Here is a 19,481-nt window from a genome sequence, read left to right on the forward strand (position 1 = left end):
GTTTGGTTTGCTCCTTCAGAGACACCTCAGTGCCACAGCCCCACGGACTGCACGGAACACAATGGGAAGCTCCTGCTGGCTCCCCTGGAACTTCCCCAGCCTGCCTCCCATCCCGCTTCCCCTGCAGTCTTGGCACACCTCCGATCCACCAGGACTATGGGACAGCATTCCCTGAGTCCCTGGCAGCCCCTGGGAGCCCTGTGAAGGTGCAGCTCCCCAGGGGCTGTGTTGTGCCTCCCCAGTTGCTTGGGGACTATTTTAATAAATCAGCTTTTGCTTCATCCATTCTGCAGATGGTTATTAAGGAGCTCTGAGGGCAGATGCAGCTCAGGGATAAAATATCATTTACTGCAGTGATCGACTGCCCCAGGGTGATGCCTAGTGGGGAACAGGAAGGTGAGGAAGTGCTGGTGACAGTGACATGAGAGGACAGAGCACATCATTCCCAGGGAGGGCAGGAGCAGAATAAAAATCAGAAGAATTCAAGAAGCAGGCTCAGTGAACCCTGAGAGCCAGCAGGGGAGATGCCAGAGGAGAAGAGCTGAAGGGAAAAGAAGTTCAGGAGAACTGGCAGTTTTGGAAGCCCTATTAAGGCAGAAGTGCAAACTGCAGCAATAAAAAGCAGAGACAGAACAACAAAATCAATCTGCTCCTCTGCAGCCTTGTGAGCCTCCAGCTGCAAACAAAGGGAGGAGCACAGAAACTCAGGGCCATCAGCAGAAAGGGGAAGGCAAAACATCAGACATGACCAGGAAAGGACACACGGAAGAGATCCCAAGGACCTTCCCTGGCATGAGGGGAGGAGGGAGACCACAAAAAAGGCTTGGCCAACGCACAAGCCAAGCATGTTTGATGTTCCTGCTGGTACAGTCTGAAGCTGGCTGTACCTTCTCTTCTGCACCTCCTGAGAGCCACAGGAGGAGCCCACACTGGCCTGGGAAGAGACCAGGACTGAGATGCTGAATTTGAACAAAATGTTTTCCCTAGGATGGGTAAAGTCTCCCTAGAGCAGGCTGGATAAATGGGCTGACAGGATCAGAGGGTGCCAGGGGTGGCTCAGACTGGACATTAAGTGGAGTTTCTTCATGGAAAGGGTGGTCACAGGGCAGGGGTGGAGAGGTTTAGAAGCCCCGTGGATGTGGCACTTGAGGACACGGTCTGGTGGCCTTGGCACTGCTGGGGGAACAACTGCACTCAAGGATCTTAGAGGGCTTTTCCAACCAGAAGAATTCTGTGATTTTCTTCCCATTGAAACCTTAAAGATGGAAGATGCCCCATGCTGAAAAACTCCATCCCAGCTCTGAGATGCTCCCTTTTTTAAGAGCAGAGTCTCCTGAATGGCAGGTGATGCTCAATGTCCTGTGCTTGTGTCCACCCATCCCACCCCTGCTCAGCACAGCTTCCCAGACTATTCCAAAACTCACCTGGATGCCAAAATGTGCAAGTTCACTTTCTAAGCCCCCAGTCACTGCCCCACATCAGTGACTGCTGGACCTGGCACTAACCCTGCAGGGACAACCAAGGCCCAGCGAGGACATTTCACAGCCCATAATCTGTTTATATTCACCATAAATTGCCATAAATTTGGGAGCTGACTGTAACAAGTACCAGAACCTTCAAGAAGTCCAAGTCCAGGACAACGCAAAGTGCTATAAAATGAAAATTAGAGATTTCAATCCCACACATGAACATTTTCTGCTAGAAATGCCTCAGATGACAGAGCTGACAGAGCAGCACATAAAGGCACCAAGGCTTTTTTTACCAGTCATGGGCACATTCTCTGTTGTCCCTCACTCCATTTGTTTGGTTATTTCAAGAGGACCTGGCAGACAGACAGGCCCAAAACTCAACAAACCAGTGAAGAACCCAGTGAGGGATGAACCTTGGTCACAACAGATCCCTTCAGGGAACAAACCCATCACCAAACTGAAACCCTGGGAGGGGAGAGCAGCAGCTGAGCAGAACCAGGACTGGTGGCTGGACATGCACAGAGACTCTCTGAGCTTCCAGGCTCAGCTTGCAGGTGTTACAAACCTGCACTGGCCACTCCTTTGATATCAATAACCCCCATTTCCCTCAAGAATTTACCCCCTGGAATCAAGTTAGTTACTGAGGAGAAGCTTTTGTTTTCAGTTTCTTCTTAATTTTTTAAAGACCTTAAGCCCTTCTCCTGCAATTATTATTAAAATTATTAATTTTTAATCTCTGTATTTTGCAGGGCTTACTGTGATGCCTGGCTTTTGGCCACCCACAGATTTAGTGTCTGAACACAACTTCAGCTGCTGTCTACGAGCAAAACCTGAAACCTCCAAGCACAGGTACAAACATTAAAGTTACAGCAGAAGAAATACGAGCCAATTTCTTCACAGGATATTTCACTCTGTCTGGTTTGCCTCCTCCTCAGATGCAAAAGTAATAAACCCTATTAATTTAAATCTTATTTAGCTGTTCCATCTCTCCACAATAATTGATTGGGCTTTGGACACTGAGCCAAAAACCCTCATCAAATCAGGCCTGCCTGGTGCCTGTGCTGCAGGGAGGTGTCACAGAGCTCCGAACCCACACTTGCTCTAATTGATTAAAAGATTTGGTCACTTGCACATTTCCATTTAGGCAATTAAGCTAAAGAGACACAGCCCCAGTGAGAGCAGCTGGGAGCAGGGATAGAGAGTGAGACTCCCTTGGAGGGCAGGATTATGACTGGGGATGCTGCAGGAATTGAGGTGTGGGGTGTCCCCCTCAATGCTTTTGATGGAACAGCCTCAGTGCTGCCTGGGGGGGACACCAAACAATCCACCTTGGAGAATCCTGGAATATCCTGAGCTGGAAGGGACCACAGGGATCACCCAGCGCAGCCCCTGGCCCTGCACAGACACCCCAACAACCCCACCCTGGGCATCCCTGGCAGCGCTGTCCCAATGCTCCTGGAGCTCTGGCAGCCTCGGGGCCGTGCCCATTCCGTGGGGAGCCTGGGCAGTGCCTTTCCCTGAGATCCAACCTGACACAGCTCCAGCCATTCCCATCTCCCAGGTGGCTTTTTCTGTCCCCACAAAAAGCTGCCATGCAATCCTGCATCCCCAACCTCTCTGAAGGGGACAGGCAGAGAGCCAGTGAGGAGGCCCTGGCAGCTGAGACAGGTCCCAGGGACAAGGGGGCGAAGGAAAGCATCCAGTGCAGAGTGAAGGCACATCTCTGACAACAACACCTAATTTTCTGAGGGTGTTTGGATACTGGCTCCACCCATGAGCCCAGTGGAAGGTGTCCTGCCCACAGCAGGGGTTGGAACTGATGCCCTTTAAGGCCCCAACCCAAACCCCTCTGTGATTCCATCATTACTGGTTTGGGGCCAAAATGTGTGAGCCAGGACCAGCCAACTCCAATGACATCCAATTCCCAGGGAAAGCAGCTGAACTGCAGCATTTCTTGCCAAAGTGAGCAAGAGAAAATAAACTGGCTCCTTGGCCTTTCCTTCGGGGATCCGGGGGGAGCTCGGTGCTTGTGCACTTGGAAACACTGGCGGAGTCTACAAATGTCAAAATCCTGAAAGAAGAGATCAAGAAGAAAGAATCCCAGCAAGCTTATCTGCAAGGCAGCGTGCAGAGCTGCACGAGGAGCCCAGCACAAAACCTGTGTGAAAAACGTTCTGCCAGCAGAACAGTGCTTCACGTGTCTGCAGCGCACAGATGGCACCTGCTGCTCCAGAGCTGCCTTGTTTATCCTGCCCAGCCACCAGGGCCTGCAGCTCCTCTTCAGTCTCACATGCTGAACAACCTGCAAGGTGTGGGGGGCTTAAAACAGAGGCCTGACTGCAGGGTTTGGGAGCTGGGCTGGCACAGGATCAGCAGGGATTGGGTGTGGGAAGGAGGGAGGGAAGATCCCCCTCACAGCCACACAAAAGCTGCAGCAGCCCAGGCACAGGAGCTGGAAAAGTCACCAAAAAGAAACCTTTTCAAGTCAAGCTTAAGGTCCTGGGATGAACCTCAAATTAGGCCTTACATCTTCCAACTTAAACTTTCCAGCTTCCAGGGGAGGCCTGAAGACAGCCAGCTGCATTCCACATGGGAGAGTCCAACACCTGCCATCCCCCTTCCCACAGGAGGGAAATGACTGACTCAATACTGAAACTCTGAGCACAGTGCCCTGGGAAGCTGTTTCCTCGCACTCAGGTTGCAGCCATCAGGAAAATCAGCATTGTAGCACTCGTTCTCATCAGGCAGAGCCCTCTGAAGTGACAGGTGACAGCGACAGGATGACGAGTTAGAGACACACGGAATGGTGCCAGCTTCTCTGGGTCTCTGCACTAATGGACTGATTTATCAATTATTGATAAATCTGTACTATCTCATTTATCAGTTTCTGCACTCTCCAGTTCACACTTGCTGGACTTCTGTGATTCAGCCTATTCCACATCCAGGCTGCCAGAAAAGCCTGAGTGAGGGCATCGGGAAGAGAAACTGGGAAATGCTCTGTGGAGCAGAGCTGGGAACACAGCCCCTCATCCTGACCATGCTCCTGTTTGCTGTTTAGGATGTGCCCTGTGTGTGGGGACAGAGGGACAGAGGGCCACGTCCCTCCCAGCACAGTCCCACTGCAGGACTCAACGCACCCCCACACAGAAACAGAGAGGAGCAGAAGGTTTTCCTTCCCAGGCACTGCCTGCTCTGAAGCAAAGCAGAAGCTGCACATGAAATGTGCCATTTGCTGCCTCCTTCCCAGCCAGGATCTGAGGAAAGCCCACCCAGAGCACCAGTGGTCACTTTGGAAAAGACTCCCAAATGCAAACCCCACAGGATGCCCAGTGTCCAGTGCTCACATTTAACGTGGGACACAGCTTTCAAGGACCCTCAAAGTTTGGGCAGCCCTTTAAATGCTCCCATGAAATACCTGCATTATTAAAATCCGAGGACTGTGAAAGACAGAAAGAGGCACTCAGAGGAATCTGGCTGGTTTTGCATGGAAATGTTATCACAGAATCCCAGAATGGTTTGGGTGGGAAGGGACCTTCAAGCCCATCACACTCCACCCCCCTGCCATGGCAGGGACACCTTCCACTGTCCCAGGCTGCTCAGGGATTACTCACTGGGATGCTGGACACGCAGGCTGGGGGATGGAATGGGTGTTGTTGGCAGCCTGGGGTAAGGCACAAGTCCCAGAGGAAGTACAGCTCGCATGGGACGATTTAGCAGGGTGGAAAACAAAAGAGCTCAAAGCACAACCTCCATGTCCTCCCACTCCAGGCGCTCTCACGTCACTGCTGGCATTTCTGCTGAGCCTCAGCCTCTCTTCCCAATCCCACCCTGCACTCCCCCAGCCTGGCACACACCTCCCTTGGAAGCCCAGGCAGGAGTGAGTGAGGAGTGCTGGAGCTGCTCAAACCAGCACAGCTCCTTTCCTTCAGGGATTAACCCCAAAGTCAGTCCTCTGAGAAAAGGGGATACTCTCCTGACCAAAATGGGGAGCCATTGAGTTGAGGACAGGTTGTCCAGCCTGGAGCAAAGGAGGCTCAGGGAGGACCTTGTGGCTCTGCACAAGTCCCTGACAGGAGGGGGCAGCCGGGGGGGTCGGGCTCTGCTCCCAGGAACAGGGCCAGGAGGAGAGGGAACGGCCTCAAGCTGGGCCAGGGGAGGCTCAGGGTGGACAGCAGCAGGAATTTCTCCATGGAAAGGGTGCTCAGGCCTTGGCAGGGGCTGCCCACAGAGGTTTGGAGTGCCCACCCCTGGAGGTGCCCAAGGAAGGGCTGGAGGTGGCACTCAGAGCTCTGGGCTGGGGACAAGGTGGGGATCAGGCACAGGGTGGACTCAGTGATCCTGGAGGACTTTCCCTATCTCAGTGATGCTGGGATTTATCAGCTGCTGGTTTAGGAAGGCAACAGTTACTGAGTCACCACTTTTCACTTGTTCAGAGCAATGGAATTGGTGGGGGTGAAGGTACTTTAAATATGGAAAATGGTCCCATTTCCAGAGACGCTGCCACTGCTCAGCACCTCGGGGGGTTCACACAACACCGCCCAGCCCACGCTCTCCAGAGCACAGCTGGAGCTGGCTCAGGGACAGCTGCCGTGTCCCACAGAGCCCCCACCCCGTAGCCACAGCCCACGGGTGCCTTACCTCCAGCAGAAGACACACTTGTTGGCACAGGCCAGGCTGGGGGTGGCCTCCATGCAGCGGTGGCTCTCAATGCCATAGAAGGTGTGCTTGTAGCAGCCCCCGCGGCCCCGCAGCATCGACTGAGGCAGAGAAACACACACCAGGAGAGTTAGAAACCCATCAGGGACCAGACTGAGGGCAGGGAAACACACACACACCCCCCAGGAGAGTTAGAAACCACATCTGGGACCAGACTGAGGGCAGGGAAACACACACACACACACACCAGGAGAGTTTTAAACTCCCCAACAGGAGCCCAACTGAGGGCACAGCTGTTGACCTGCTCCCTGCAGCCACCCGTGACTTCAGTTCCAAGCTCAGCAAAGCCCCGAGCAGGGCAGAGGGACACCAGTGCCACCTGCCCCGAGGAATGCCCAGCTCACTATAAAATGTGGCTCTTTACATGATCCTGGCAGCCAAAGTGCATTCAGGAGGTCAGACTCAGCGCTGTGTTAGAGGAGCAAGAACTTTAAGCTACTCAATCCCTTCCTGGCAGACCCCAGCACAAGGATGTGCTCTCCTGGAGCTTTTCGGACCCAGCCCATGCAAAGCAGGTGAAGCCTCTTGAGCTGCAGGAGGCATTCCTGGAAAAGCTCACTCAGGAGTAACAAGGATCCATTTCCAGGCTGTCCTACTGCACACTCCATTCTTTTCATTTATCTGGCAGAGTATTTCTTGCAGCACTAAATTAAATAAATGCCCTGACCTTATAAACCCTCATTCACAGCCGGCAGTGGCTCCAGCAGGATGCTGCACTTCCCCTCCCAGCACAGCCACAGCAGCTTTCCCAACAGGATTCAACTCCTATTTATCATGCAGGCTGCTTGCAGGAAAGGCTGTCTTTCATTAGCTCAGTTAAATAATAATAAATGAGAAAGAAACTTTACTACTCTCAAGAGAAAATCTGAAATATAACATGGCAGCTTTTAATCTGCCTTCCTCTTCCTGGAGAGTCCTGGTGATCCAACAGAAAGGAGCAGCAGGGACAAATCTACAGGTAATCCCTAACTGGTTGTACAGGTGGAAGATGAAATGACATGGAAAATGCTGTTTATTCTACTCATTCTTCAAATGACAGAGACTCCAGGAGATTCACAAATTCAGGAGAGCAAGTTATATTTGGCCTTTCCTAAGGCAAATAAACAGACTCTTCCTAAAATATTTCTGCTTTTTTCTGGAATTTGACAGAACCCAATCTTTTCCATCTGAGATATCCCTGTGAAACTCTACTTAATACTGATGCTGCCAGCCCTGCTCCTGCTTTCCACAGACACAAATCTCCACAAAGGCTCCTGAAGACTCTCACACACTGGCGTGAACCTGAGGCAAAGCCACTGCCTGGAACCAATCTCAGCTCAATTTATTGGAAGACTTTACATTCAATTCCTGCTTAAGCTAAAAATAGTGTGTGCCCATCTAAGCACACAGAGCTGCTATTTACTTTGTGAAATGGCCTTACAGAGCTGCATTAAAGTCTGGCTCTTTCATAAAAACAGGTTCTCTGGCTTTCTCAGTCACAACATTGAAGTTTGGCAAGTTTTCCTTTAAACATTTCGTGATCATGTCTGACACTAAAAATGCTAGCAGAGAGAAGTGGTTGTAAGAGTGACCAGCAGAGCAGCAGTGGGATCAGTGCATCCCCACAAGCACTCTTGACAGCCCAGGGTGGGCTCTTGATGCTGCTCAGGAGAAAAAGGCTCTTGATGGAACAGTTCATTGTCACCAGGCACTGCAATGAAAACTCTCTGCAGCCCACCCTGGGGACGGCATCCTAAGGGCTCTTTCAAAAATAAACAAAGTTAATCATGCACCAAAGGAGAGCTCAGAGAGCAAGGACTGATCACTGCCACAGCACAGGAGTTAGAGATGTGCTGCTGGCATGTTAACGAGGTGCTCATTCCAGAGGTTCTCATCCAGGGATGCTCAGGGGTGCACGATGCTGCATCATGGTGGGTGAAGGGGCTGGAGCCCCAGGAGCGGCTGAGGGAGCTGGAAAGGGGCTCAGGCTGGAGCAAAGGAGGCTCAGGGGGGACCTTGTGGCTCTGCACAAGTCCCTGACAGGAGGGGGCAGCCGGGGGGGTCGGGCTCTGCTGCCAGGGAACAGGGCCAGGAGGAGAGGGAACGGCCTCAGGCTGGGCCAGGGGAGGCTCAGGGTGGGCAGCAGCAGCAGGAATTTCTTCACTGAAAGGGCTGCCCAGTCCTGGCACAGCTGCCCAGGGCAGGGCTGAGTCCCTGTCCCTGGAGGGGTTTAACAGCCCTGTGGATGTGGCACCTGGGGACGTGGGGCAGTGGTGGTGGCCTTGGCAGTGCTGGGGAACGGTTGAACTCGGTGATCTCAGAGGGCTTTTCCATCCTTAATGATTCTCTGATCATTGCTCCCCAAATGTACAACATTAGAGACCAACTCTCAGCTTGTGAGCTCCAAGGGACCTGCCCAGGGCAGCTGAAACCACACCCACCCTGGAGAGGCTGCACTTTGTTCTCCAGGGCTCTGTGCCTCTGCTGGGAATGTTTTTAAGTCTGGAAACTGCTCGAAAAGCTACTGAGTTCCAGAGCCTCCAGGAGACAAGCAGAGGGCTGGGAGGAGGCCGTGTCACACGGGTGTGCTCACACACACAGGTACTGCACACTCTCACAGAGCAGCCACATCATTAACAGCAGCTACATCATCAACAGTTACATCATCAACAGTTACATCATCAACAGTTACATCATCAACAACACCTCACCCTGGAGATCTGATCTGGTAAATGCTGAGAAGCAGGGGAGCCCTGACTGTCACTGTCCCAAGCCAGCCCCAGGACAGGGGGTTCAGGCAGCCTCGTGTGCCTGCTCAGGTGTGACAGAGGCTGTGTTATCCCTGCTCCACAGCCTCACACAGGATACAACCTTCCCACTTTTCCCTGCCTGGATTTCAGTAAGCAGGAGAGAGTTTAGCAGAGTAACAGGAAAAACCAGAAAAGGATGTTCCCAGCTCTTTGCCACAATTGCATTCTCACTCTTTGCAGAGGGATTTTAACAGCTGGAAATGCAAGATTACAGCTTGGAAGATGGAATCTGGGTTTGTGCAAATAATAGCACATTTTTAAATGACATTTCACCAAGAAATTGGAATACCTGAGTAAGTCTCTAGCTTTGGTTTTATTTATGAAATGAGAAAAGGAAACAGAGCATACCTTTGTCCATCGGCAGAGCTTCACCCCAGAATGGCTCCCAATGAGTTTATAACCTGAAAACAAAGCAAAAATCATCAAACAATTGAGTTTAGCCTGCAAGAAGTGATCCACTAAACATACCAGTTGGTACCTACAATGATTAACACCATGGGCCCAATGCTGCTCTTCCCCACTGGCCCCAAGGTGACACCACCAACAATGGCAGTGCCACCACAGGGACTTCAGCCAGCTGGAAATGCTTTCTTCTCATGGGACATTTATCGATGCTGCTGAGTCTGGTTTGAATCAGGGTGCCCAGCACACTCCTGCATGGAGAGGATGGCAGAGCCTGTCCAACCCAGGCTGTGGGACAGCTCCCAGACCCCAAGGAGCAGGACAGGGAACTGGAAGCATCTCCCTGGCCCCAAGCCATGACCCCAGAACAGCCTCCTACCCCAGAACCCAGGATCCCTGCCCAGCCTGGAGGACAGGAGCTGATTCCCAGTGCAGCTGGGAGGGCACAGGAGGGGAACACAAGCAGGGCTCAGCCTGAACCCCACGTGGGCCTCACCAGCTCCACCCCACTGCTTCTGGGGCAGCCACGGTGAGGGAGCTACTCCTCCACGCCCAGATGAAGGCTGAGCTCAGATCACCTCCCTGTTCCCAGCCAAGATCAACACAATTCCATTCCAATGGGTCCAGGAGGATTAATTGCACAATGTTCTTTAAGCACTAAGTGCTATTATTACCCAACCTGCTCGAGTGGGGTTATATTCATTCCTCCTTGAGAAAAGTGCTTAGAGGCCAATATGTCTGAAGGATTAAAAGTCCCTCCAAATCAGCATAAAAATAAGAGGGATTTGAGACGCCTCACCGTGTCCCTCACAGTGGGGTTCGTATGTCACTGGCCTGGCTGTCCCCACACTCAGCACATCTCAGCTGCCAACTGCAGGCTGCTGCTCTTATTAAGGCTTTCAAGGGAAGGAAAAATATCACATTTCAGCTATCAAGTCTTCTTCCTGCCAACCAGCACAAACTTAACAGGAGAAAAGCCTTCAGCTCAGCAAACTGGCCTTCAGCTCCTCCACAGAGCAGCAGCAGCAGCAGCACTGCCCTGCCCTGCCCTGCTCATTTGTCCCTGAGCAGCTCTGGCACAGCACGGTCCCAGCGAGAGCAACTGCATCCCAAAGTCCCCACAGCTGCAAGGACACCGAGCGAGCCAGCCAGGAACTACAGCAGCAGCAGATGCCACACCAGCTGCAGACGCAGAAATTCAACTGTGTGCACACAGACAGGGCTAACAGGGAATCAGACAGCCCTGCTCCTGCCACTCACACCCGGCAGGGACCTGCTCAGGCTCTCTGCCCACTCCACCTGATGTGTTTGATCCACCTCCTCACGCTGGAATGTACAGGCAGAGTGACCTCTGCTGCAGGGAGGCTGGAGAGGGACTTTGGACAAGGGCTGGAGGGACAGGACACAGGGAATGGCTTCCCAGTGCCAGAGGGCAGGGATGGATGGGATCTTGGGCAGGAATTGTTCCCTGGCAGGGTGGGCAGGCCCTGGCACAGGGTGCCCAGAGCAGCTGTGGCTGCCTCTGGATCCCTGGCAGTGGCCAAGGCCAGGCTGGACATTGGGGCTGGGAGCAGCCTGGGACAGTAGAAGGTGTCTCTGCCCTGTCCCTTTAAGGTCCCTTGCAGCCCAAACCATTCTGGGATTCTGTGACAGCCCTTCCAAGACAGTCCCCAGAGCCACATGCAGTCTTGGGGACACCTGTACCTCCGACTGGCTGAGACCCAGCAGATCCTGGGGCAGCCCCAGGGGCACAGCCACACACACACAGCTGGATATGGCTGGAACCCAACATCTCCCTGCCGTGGCTCTGTCCTGCCTTCCTGCAGCTCTCCGTTGCAAACAGCTTGTCCAGCAAGGTCTAATCTCAGCTGAGACCTCCCTGCCCTGCTAAATGTGTGTCCTTAGACGATTTGTGGCTGAGAGCTGAAAAGGTGCTGCATTCTTCCTCCTCTAACAGATGTCCAAGGCACACTCTGCTGCTGTCACACAGTACAGCCCAAGCCTTATTCTTCCCATTTCTCCAAATCCAGCAGCAGCATTCATATAAGATTATTCTCTCCCAGATCACTTGTCAGCAGCAGTAGCACGGCTGCTTTCAAATGGGTTTTGGAGAAAAATTACATAGGAAAGAGGACATGCCCACCCAGATCTGCTACTGAGCTGTCTGAGGGAAGAGAGCAAGCAGCTAAACTGAGCAAGGTGCCAGGCTCCAGAGCTCCAGCATTTTCTCTTAAGTTCCTTAAATCAACTTCCACCATGTGGAGCACCCACAGCTTCCTTCAAAGGCCAAGAAAACCGCACATGTTCAACATCAGAACAGTCTTACAAACTCCAGCCAGCTCCGGGGATGGGAAGGGGGTTACTCATCCCTGTGGCTGCCAGCAGTCCCTGCTGTGGTGACAGGAGGGACCAGCAGAACTCCTGAAGCCACAGAACTGGGGTCCTTCACCGTGTGGGGACCTGGGAGAAGGTGTGGTCACCCAGCACTGCGTGCTGGCCATGCCATGCTTTTGACACTTGGGAATGAGAGAAAATGCCAGAGACCAAGGCTGGACACGTTTTCCACCCCAGCTGCAGGTGAGCAGAGACTCTACAGCACTGCACAGCCTTCCTTCAGCACTGGCTGCACTGCTGGGAACGAGGCAGCAGAGCAGTTTGGGCTAAAAGAAAGCACAAAAGGTTAAGCAACAAACTGGGAGTGTCCCAGAATCACAGAACTGTTCTGGCTGGAAAATCCCTCTGAGATCATCGAGCCCAACCACTCCCCAGTACTGACCCTTCTCCCCAGGTGCCACATCCACAGGGCTGTTAAGCCCCTCCAGGGACGGCGACTCAGCCCTGCCCTGAGCAGCTGTGCCAGGACTGGGCAGCCCTTTCAGTGAAGAAATTCCTGCTGCTGCTGCCCACCCTGAGCCTCCCCTGGCCCAGCCTGAGGCCGTTCCCTCTCCTCCTGGCCCTGTTCCCTGGCAGCAGAGCCCGACCCCCCCGGCTGCCCCCTCCTGTCAGGGACTTGTGCAGAGCCACAAGGTCCCCCCTGAGCCTCCATTGCTCCAGCCTGAGCCCCTTTCCCAGCTCCCTCAGCCGCTCCTGGGGCTCCAGCCCCTTCCCAACTCCGTTCCCTGCCCTGGACACGCCCCAGCCCCTCAGGGTCCCTCTGTAGTGAGGGCCCAAATGCGACCCCAGGATTGGGGTGTGACCTCAGCAGTGCCAGCACAGGAGGACAGGCACGTCCTTACTGCAAAGTTCCAAACTAAACGTGAAAAACTGTGATCAAAGCCAGCCTGGGGGTCTCCAGCCCTGTTCCCACACTGCAGCTCCTGCTGAGCCTCCCTTCTGGAAGCTCAGGCCAGCTCCACTCTTCCATCAGCTTTGCCACAACGTCCCTGTGGCTCTGCCAAGGCCAATGGTGCTTGAATCCAATCCTCCTGATGGCCCCAAGTCTGGAGCTGTGGAGCCAGGACTCCACATTCCCTCCTTTGCTCTGAAGGGCTGGGACCCGTGAGCAATAACTCTAAGTGGGTATTTGGATCCAGTGTTTGGATGGACCTGCTGCTCCCCATCCCTGTGTACCTTCAGACACTGAAGCTGAACAAACCAATCTATTTGTTATTTCCACAGTCTAATATGCAAAGGATTCCTTCAATTATAAGCAGGCTCACAGTAATCAGCTCAGCTCCTGACGAAAGGACAAGAACATCTCATCTGAAGGCTGGGTATGAGTTGATCCTGCTCTAGATGATAAATTTTAGATGACCTAGAAGCTTGCCAAACTTCACTGAAATTAAGTGTCACTTTTATGGACGTGAATTAAGCTTTTAAACAACCTTTGGGGTGAAAGGAGTGTTATCAGGCAGCAACACCAGGCTGGGAAACATGTGGTGATTGCTCACCCTGACAGGCCAACTGGAGTTTAACAGAGCACAGAGGGATTGGAACTGGAGAGACGGCCAAAGTCACAGCTCCTGATTGCTCCAGAGGCTGGGGCAAGACTGTGCTCAGCTCTTTGGAACCACATTGCAGCATTTCCACTCCAGCCTGGAAATAAAAGTCCTTTCTCTGAAACTCTGAGAATTCATGGAGGGACCCAGCTGAGCTCTCAGCACCGAGCCAGGAGACTGTAACGCTGTCTGTATTCCCAGGGCACATTCCAGGACATCCAGGTGCTCTGGGCGTGGTTTGCCAATTTACCAGCGCCACATCCAGTCTTTCCAGGCTCCTGGATGGGGATGAATTACGTCCACAACTGAGCAATTCTGTTATTTCTGAGAGCAGAGCAGATCAGCTGAATTTCTACAAGCACAACTGTCCCTATCAGGAGCTGTGTCACGCTACCTGCACACTCTGAACAGCTCCTCTCAGAGCCGTGCTGAGCAGCCTTCAAGGATTGCTGACTATCCCCAGGTGGCAAAATGTCCAGAACAAATCCCACAGACACTGAATCCCTGAGGCTGGAAAATCCCTCCAAGGCCATCGAGTCCACCCTGTGCCCAGTGCCCACCTTGTCCCCAGCCCAGGGTACTCAGTGCCACCTCCAGGGATGGGCACTCCAAACCTCCCTGGGCAGCCCCTGCCAAGGCCTGAGCACCCTTTCCATGGGGAAATTCCTGCTGATGCCCACCCTGAGCCTGCCCTGGCCCAGCCTGAGGCCGTTCCCTCTCCTCCTGGCCCTGTTCCCTGGCAGCAGAGCCCGACCCCCCCGGCTGCCCCCTCCTGTCAGGGACTTGTGCAGAGCCACAAGGTCCCCCCCGAGCCTCCTTTGCTCCAGCCTGAGCCCCTTTCCCAGCTCCCTCAGCCGCTCCTGGGGCTCCAGCCCCTTCCCAGCTCCGTTCCCTGCCCTGGACACGCTCCAGCCCCTCAGGGTCTGTGTTGTCCTGGGCCTGGAGGTGCCCCAGCAGTGGCAGCACAGGGGACAGGCACTGCCTGGATGACACCTCCCAGTTCAGATCTCTGCACCGCCAAAAGTTTGCTTTGACCCAAGACTTTGAAATCCCAAAGCAAAAGATTCAGTTCTGGAAGAATGGAGGAGATCAGTGGTTGACAAAGCTCCAAAACTCACAAGGAGCAGACCCAGCCATCCTTGTCCAGGAGTGCAGGCGCCGGGAGCTTGGGAAGGCCTCTCCGAGGCCACACTGTGCCTCAGGAACTCTGCTGGCCTCTGCAGGGCTGCTGTGAGGGGAGCACAGCACAGCTGGCACCGCTGTGCCGGGCTATCCAGCACTCTCCTGGAATAGAAGCCTCTGTGATTATCTGCTAGAGCTGCAGCTCAGGGCAGTCTCACACCAGCAGAAGGTTTACAGGGAAGAAATTCCCCGTTTCCTGTGGTTCTGAAGGACTGCAGTTTAACAGGGCCAGAGCTGGAGGTGGTGACACAGCAGGACCCATCCCCACCACCTTTAAGGGACCATTTTCCACATTGGAACACAACTGCTGTGCTTGAGCCACCATCCGAAAGAGTACTTGAAAATCAGTAACAATAATAATAATAACAATAATAATACACCAAGAAATGCCATTGGTGTTCAGATTATATCAGCGTTTTATACAAATCTAGAAAGAATGGGACTCTGGGAAGTGGAATTTTTCAGATTGCCCAAGCACAACAAGAGAAACCTCCAGGTTCATTCCTAAAACTGCTCAACCTTGAAGAAATTCCTGCCAAGTCCACCAAGACCTATTTTACATTCTCTCCTTGTTTGAAGAAAGACTTTTAAAAAGTACAAAGGGCTCGTGACTGGAGAAGGATTTCTCCCATGAGCCCAAAGCAGGAGTGGGGACAGGAGCAGGGATTGCAGACTGTCCCTTGTTAGCACAAACCCTGTCCCTCCCAAAGGGATGGGAAGTTTGGCCTCTCAGCTGCCTCAGATCCATCTCACTGGACACAAAATTAGTATCTTGAACACTTTTAAGACACAGTAAAAGCCTCCTGGGGGCAGTGAAAGGGATCCAGCTGCTGCACAGGCAACCCAGAGCCAGCCTAGATCCAGGAAAATGCGACTGGCAAACTTCAGGGGTGGGAATGCCAGGAGCTACAACAAATTCCAGCCTCAACAGCTGATCATAAGAGACCAAAAGGATCCTCAAAACCTGGCTTTTCCAGATGTCTCTTTTAGTCCAAGAGCACCCTTCCCTCAGAAACACAGGAATATAAAACCTCCCATATCCAAAGGCTATGATGCCTTTGACAGAACAGCCTCGGAGACCCCTGATACTCTCACCTGCATCAACCCCAGACAAAAAGCAGCAGCAGCAGAGCCTCCTGTATCTGTCCCCTTTGTCCAAAAGCACCCCCAGGCCACAGCATTCCCTTGCTTGCCACGAGTGTGTCCCACTGGTGACCTCCAGCAGCATCAGCCAAGCGTGGCTTAGGGAAGGGGGGCCGTGGGCGTTGCCAGCGTGGCAGCTCACCCCAAAACATCCATCCCCCAAATGCCTGCAGGTTCCTGACACCTCCTCTGACCCAAGGAGAGCTGGAGGAAGGGTGTTCATCCCTCAGCCCCAGCTCCTTCACCAACTCCTACACCAGCTTTGCCATCCCAAGGGGAAAACAGCCCCTCCCCCTCTCCCAAAAAGGGACCATAGAATGGTTTGGGTTGGAAGGGACCTCAAAGGTCAACCTGTCCCACTGGTGACCACTGCCAGAGGGCAGGGCTGGATGGGATATTGGGAAGGAATTGTTCCCTGGGAGGGTGGGCAGGCCCTGGCACAGGGTGCCCAGAGCAGCTGGGGCTGCCCCTGGATCCCTGGCAGTGCCCAAGGCCAGGCTGGACATTGGGGCTGGGAGCAGCCTGGGACAGTGGGAGGTGTCCCTGCCCATGGCAGGGGTGGCACTGGATGGGCTTTAAGGTCTCTCCCAATCCAAACCAGTCTGGGATTCTGGGATTCTTTATTCACAGGAAAATTCAAGAAATCTGCGAGAACTTGGCCTTTCTAAGAGCTGTACTCAGGGTCAGCTCTGGCTGAAGGCTGGAAGGGAAGGTACCACCTGCACAAGGCTCCTCCTCAAGCACCCAGAAGAAACCCAAAAGGTACCAGACAGAACTACAGACTGCTAGGAGCTGCATCTCTTTTCTGTTTTGTTTTCCTGAGACACTTTTCAGTCATTCAGGGCACATTCCCTTCTCCACATTTCCATTTGTCCCAACTGTCCCCTTGTGTGGGGCGAGTGTCACGTTACAAAGAAAGGAAAGCAAATTTTATCCTTGCCTGAACATATCCTGTACTTTGTTCCAGCTTAGACTTAATTTCAAAGCCCAACACTCTCCCAAGCCCTGCCAAAATCTAAAACAAACCAAAAAAAAAGGTGCACTTCAAATATAGATGTGTTTATTTTCCTCCATTTCACATGGGGTAATTCTACCAGCTCTGGTTAACAGGTGAGAGAAGAATCAGCCCCCCAAACCTGATTCTCCCCATCTCCTCTGCTCCTGATCAGGTGCTTCAGCTGTGCCAGCACATCAGAATTGCAGTCAGCTCTCCACCAGCTCCTGGCAGCTCTCACACAAAGCGACTTGAGCATCTTCTGCTGCCTGGACTCCTTCCTTTCACCTGGCTCTTTGCCCTTTATTTACAGGCATTTCCTAAGGAATTGATCAAGTCTAGGAGCCTTCTCTGTGCCTGGGTTGGGTCACTGGATTTATTCTGCTCACCCAGAGTAATTTGTTAGTTAGCAAAGTAATTTTTAATCTCCCCACGGCCGGTGTTTGATTTCTGTGGCACATTCCGGGGACTGCACCAGCGTCACCAGCCCCTGAGCCAGCTGTGGGCCGCTAGTGCCACCTGGAGTTGAACAGCTCCTCCCAAAGCCTGCCAGATCCCAAACCCTGGAGCACAGGGCCCGCAAAGCACCCAGCACCAGGTCTGTGCAACGGCTTGGGATCCCATTTCCACATGCTGGACACTGCCAAGGCTCAGCACAGAGAGCCAGGCTGAGCTGGGCACAAGAGCTGCAGGCACTGGGAACCTCAGCCCAAGAAGGGCCAGCAACAGCCACCAAATGCTTTTAGAAACCTCAGCTCCAGGTTGGTGAGCACCTGAAAAGCCCAGCCTCCAGTATTTTCTGCAATCAGCCTCTTGCCTGCCCTTCCCCGCTGAAAACCACAGGCCAAAGCACAGCTTTAGCTGCAGCAGTAAGTCAGAGCACAACAGTTTAAGCGGCTGCTGCAGCAGCCCAGACTATTTCAGATAAGAGCTGTCTCTTAATGCACCACTTGTCTTTGGAGACACATAAAATAGAGGTGTCCTGGCCACCCTGGGGCTAAATTGTAGCTTTCCTTAACCAGGAAGGACTGAACCAACTGGACTGCAGCAAAACTGGCCTTGTGGGACAGAATGATTTATCCAATGTCAGTGGGGTCATCATTAACCCATTGCCACTGTGCTGCCAGGCAGGGAGAGCAGGGATTTGTTTGGTCCTGTTGCAGCATGAGAGAGCAGAGAGCATGGCAGAAACACAGTGTGAGCAGCTTCAGAAATCACAGAATCATGGATGGTCTGGTCTGAAGGGACCTAAAGCCCACCCAGTGCCACCCCTGCCATGGCAGGGACACCTCCCACTGTCCCAGGCTGCTCCAAGCCCCAGTGTCCTGCCTGGCCTTGGGCACTGCCAGGGATCCAGAGGCAGCCACAGCTGCTCTGGGCACCCTGTGCCAGGGCCTGCCCACCCTGCCAGGGAACAATTCCTCCCCAAGATCCCATCCAGCCCTGCCCTCTGGCACTGGAAAGCCATTCCCCCTTGGAGCCTCCTCAGCCAACACTCAGCTCTCAGGGCTTTGGGTTCACTGCTCCTGTTCCACCCCTGCCCCGTGGAGGGAAGCGCATCAGAGCCCACCTGGGGCTGCTGAACAACCCCTGTGGAGGGGCAGGGCTGATGGAGGTGGCTGGAACAGACACATCACGTCTGAGCTCTGAACAGCTCAGGCAGGCAGGGCAGTGATCAATCCCTCTCCCAGCTGCCAGCATCCAGCAGGATGTTTGGCTTCAGTCTGACCATCAGCATCAATAAAACATTTGGCAAACCCAGGAGCAGCCATGACTAACAATGGCACCAACCCCAGCAGAGCACAAAGTCATGGTCAGCCACTGAGTCATGGAACAGCCTGACTGGAAGGGACCCCCAGGGATCAGCCAGTGCAGCCCCTGGCCCTGCACAGACACCCCAACAACCCCACCCTGGGCATCCCTGGGAGCTCCTGGAGTTCTGGCAGCCTCGGGGCCGTGCCCATTCCCTGGGGAGCCTGGGCAGTGCCCAGCACCCTCTGGGGGAAGAACCTTTCCCTAATACCCAACCTGACCCTCCCTGACACACAGAAGGGTGTTTTGGTTTCTTTGTTTGTTTTACAGAAAAAGAAAACTCCAGTGTGTTCTTCTACTTCCACCTTTCCTATTGATACAGCAGCTTGGGACTCCCTCTAAAGCTCACCAAGGATTTAAATGCACTTCCTGAGAAATCAGGAACACTGGAAAGGCTCACGAGTCCTTCACGCTGTACCAAATCCTCCTGGCACCCAGGCCAAGCAAAAGCAACTTTCAGCCCAGAAAGGATTTGTGCCAACAATCTATGAGCAACCCTGAAAAGCAACGTGAAATTGGGCTGTGTTCACTGAGCACCACAGGAAATGTGAACATGGAAAGTTCGTTCCTATTTTCGGTTTATTTCATTCATTTCAGGCTGCCTGAACACACAAACGACTGAAGCACCAACAGGAGCGCTGCAAAGCCACCACACAACACTGCCAGCCTCTCCCCCGGGCACTGGGTACTCACCAAAGCCTCAGGGCTGGGTTGGTGGTTTAGGCAAGGCTGGGCACTGACGGAATTGGAATCGTGTTGTCTCTGGCTGCGACTTTCAAAGGCAGCTATTGCTGAGTACCCGTTATCAAGGTAGCTGCAAGCAGGCAGCTCCAAGGGCTCACACCTCTGCAATCCAAGGGGGAGGCTAAATTTAGCCAAAATTCAATGCCAGGGCTAAAATAGAAACCTTTGCTTAAGCACTATTCCCTTTATCTCCAGGAAGGTAAACTGCTTTGAAGGTGAATCCACAGTGAGCACCACAATGGTCTGAGGAGATGCTGCTCCAAGGAAAACCTCTGTTATGCAACTGCAGCAT

The 19,481-nt window shown here is 53.2% G+C and overlaps 1 protein-coding gene across 4 annotated transcripts in view; it reads right to left on the reverse strand.

Annotated features, from left to right (window-relative positions):
* LOC125336198 (S-adenosyl-L-methionine-dependent tRNA 4-demethylwyosine synthase TYW1-like) overlaps window positions 1-19,481 on the reverse strand; it is an 87,741-nt gene that overhangs the window by 47,576 nt on the left and 20,684 nt on the right. For all 4 annotated transcript variants that reach the window (XM_048324497.1, XM_048324495.1, XM_048324496.1 and 1 more), the window contains exons 10-11: window positions 9,323-9,375; window positions 6,108-6,226 (exon numbers count right to left, since the gene is read on the reverse strand). In XM_048324497.1, the coding sequence (XP_048180454.1) occupies window positions 6,108-6,226; window positions 9,323-9,375 (172 nt within the window). The remainder of the gene's footprint in view (window positions 1-6,107; window positions 6,227-9,322; window positions 9,376-19,481) is intronic.

Source organism: Corvus hawaiiensis, chromosome 20 (assembly GCF_020740725.1).
Source record: "Corvus hawaiiensis isolate bCorHaw1 chromosome 20, bCorHaw1.pri.cur, whole genome shotgun sequence".
NCBI lineage: Eukaryota > Metazoa > Chordata > Aves > Passeriformes > Corvidae > Corvus > Corvus hawaiiensis.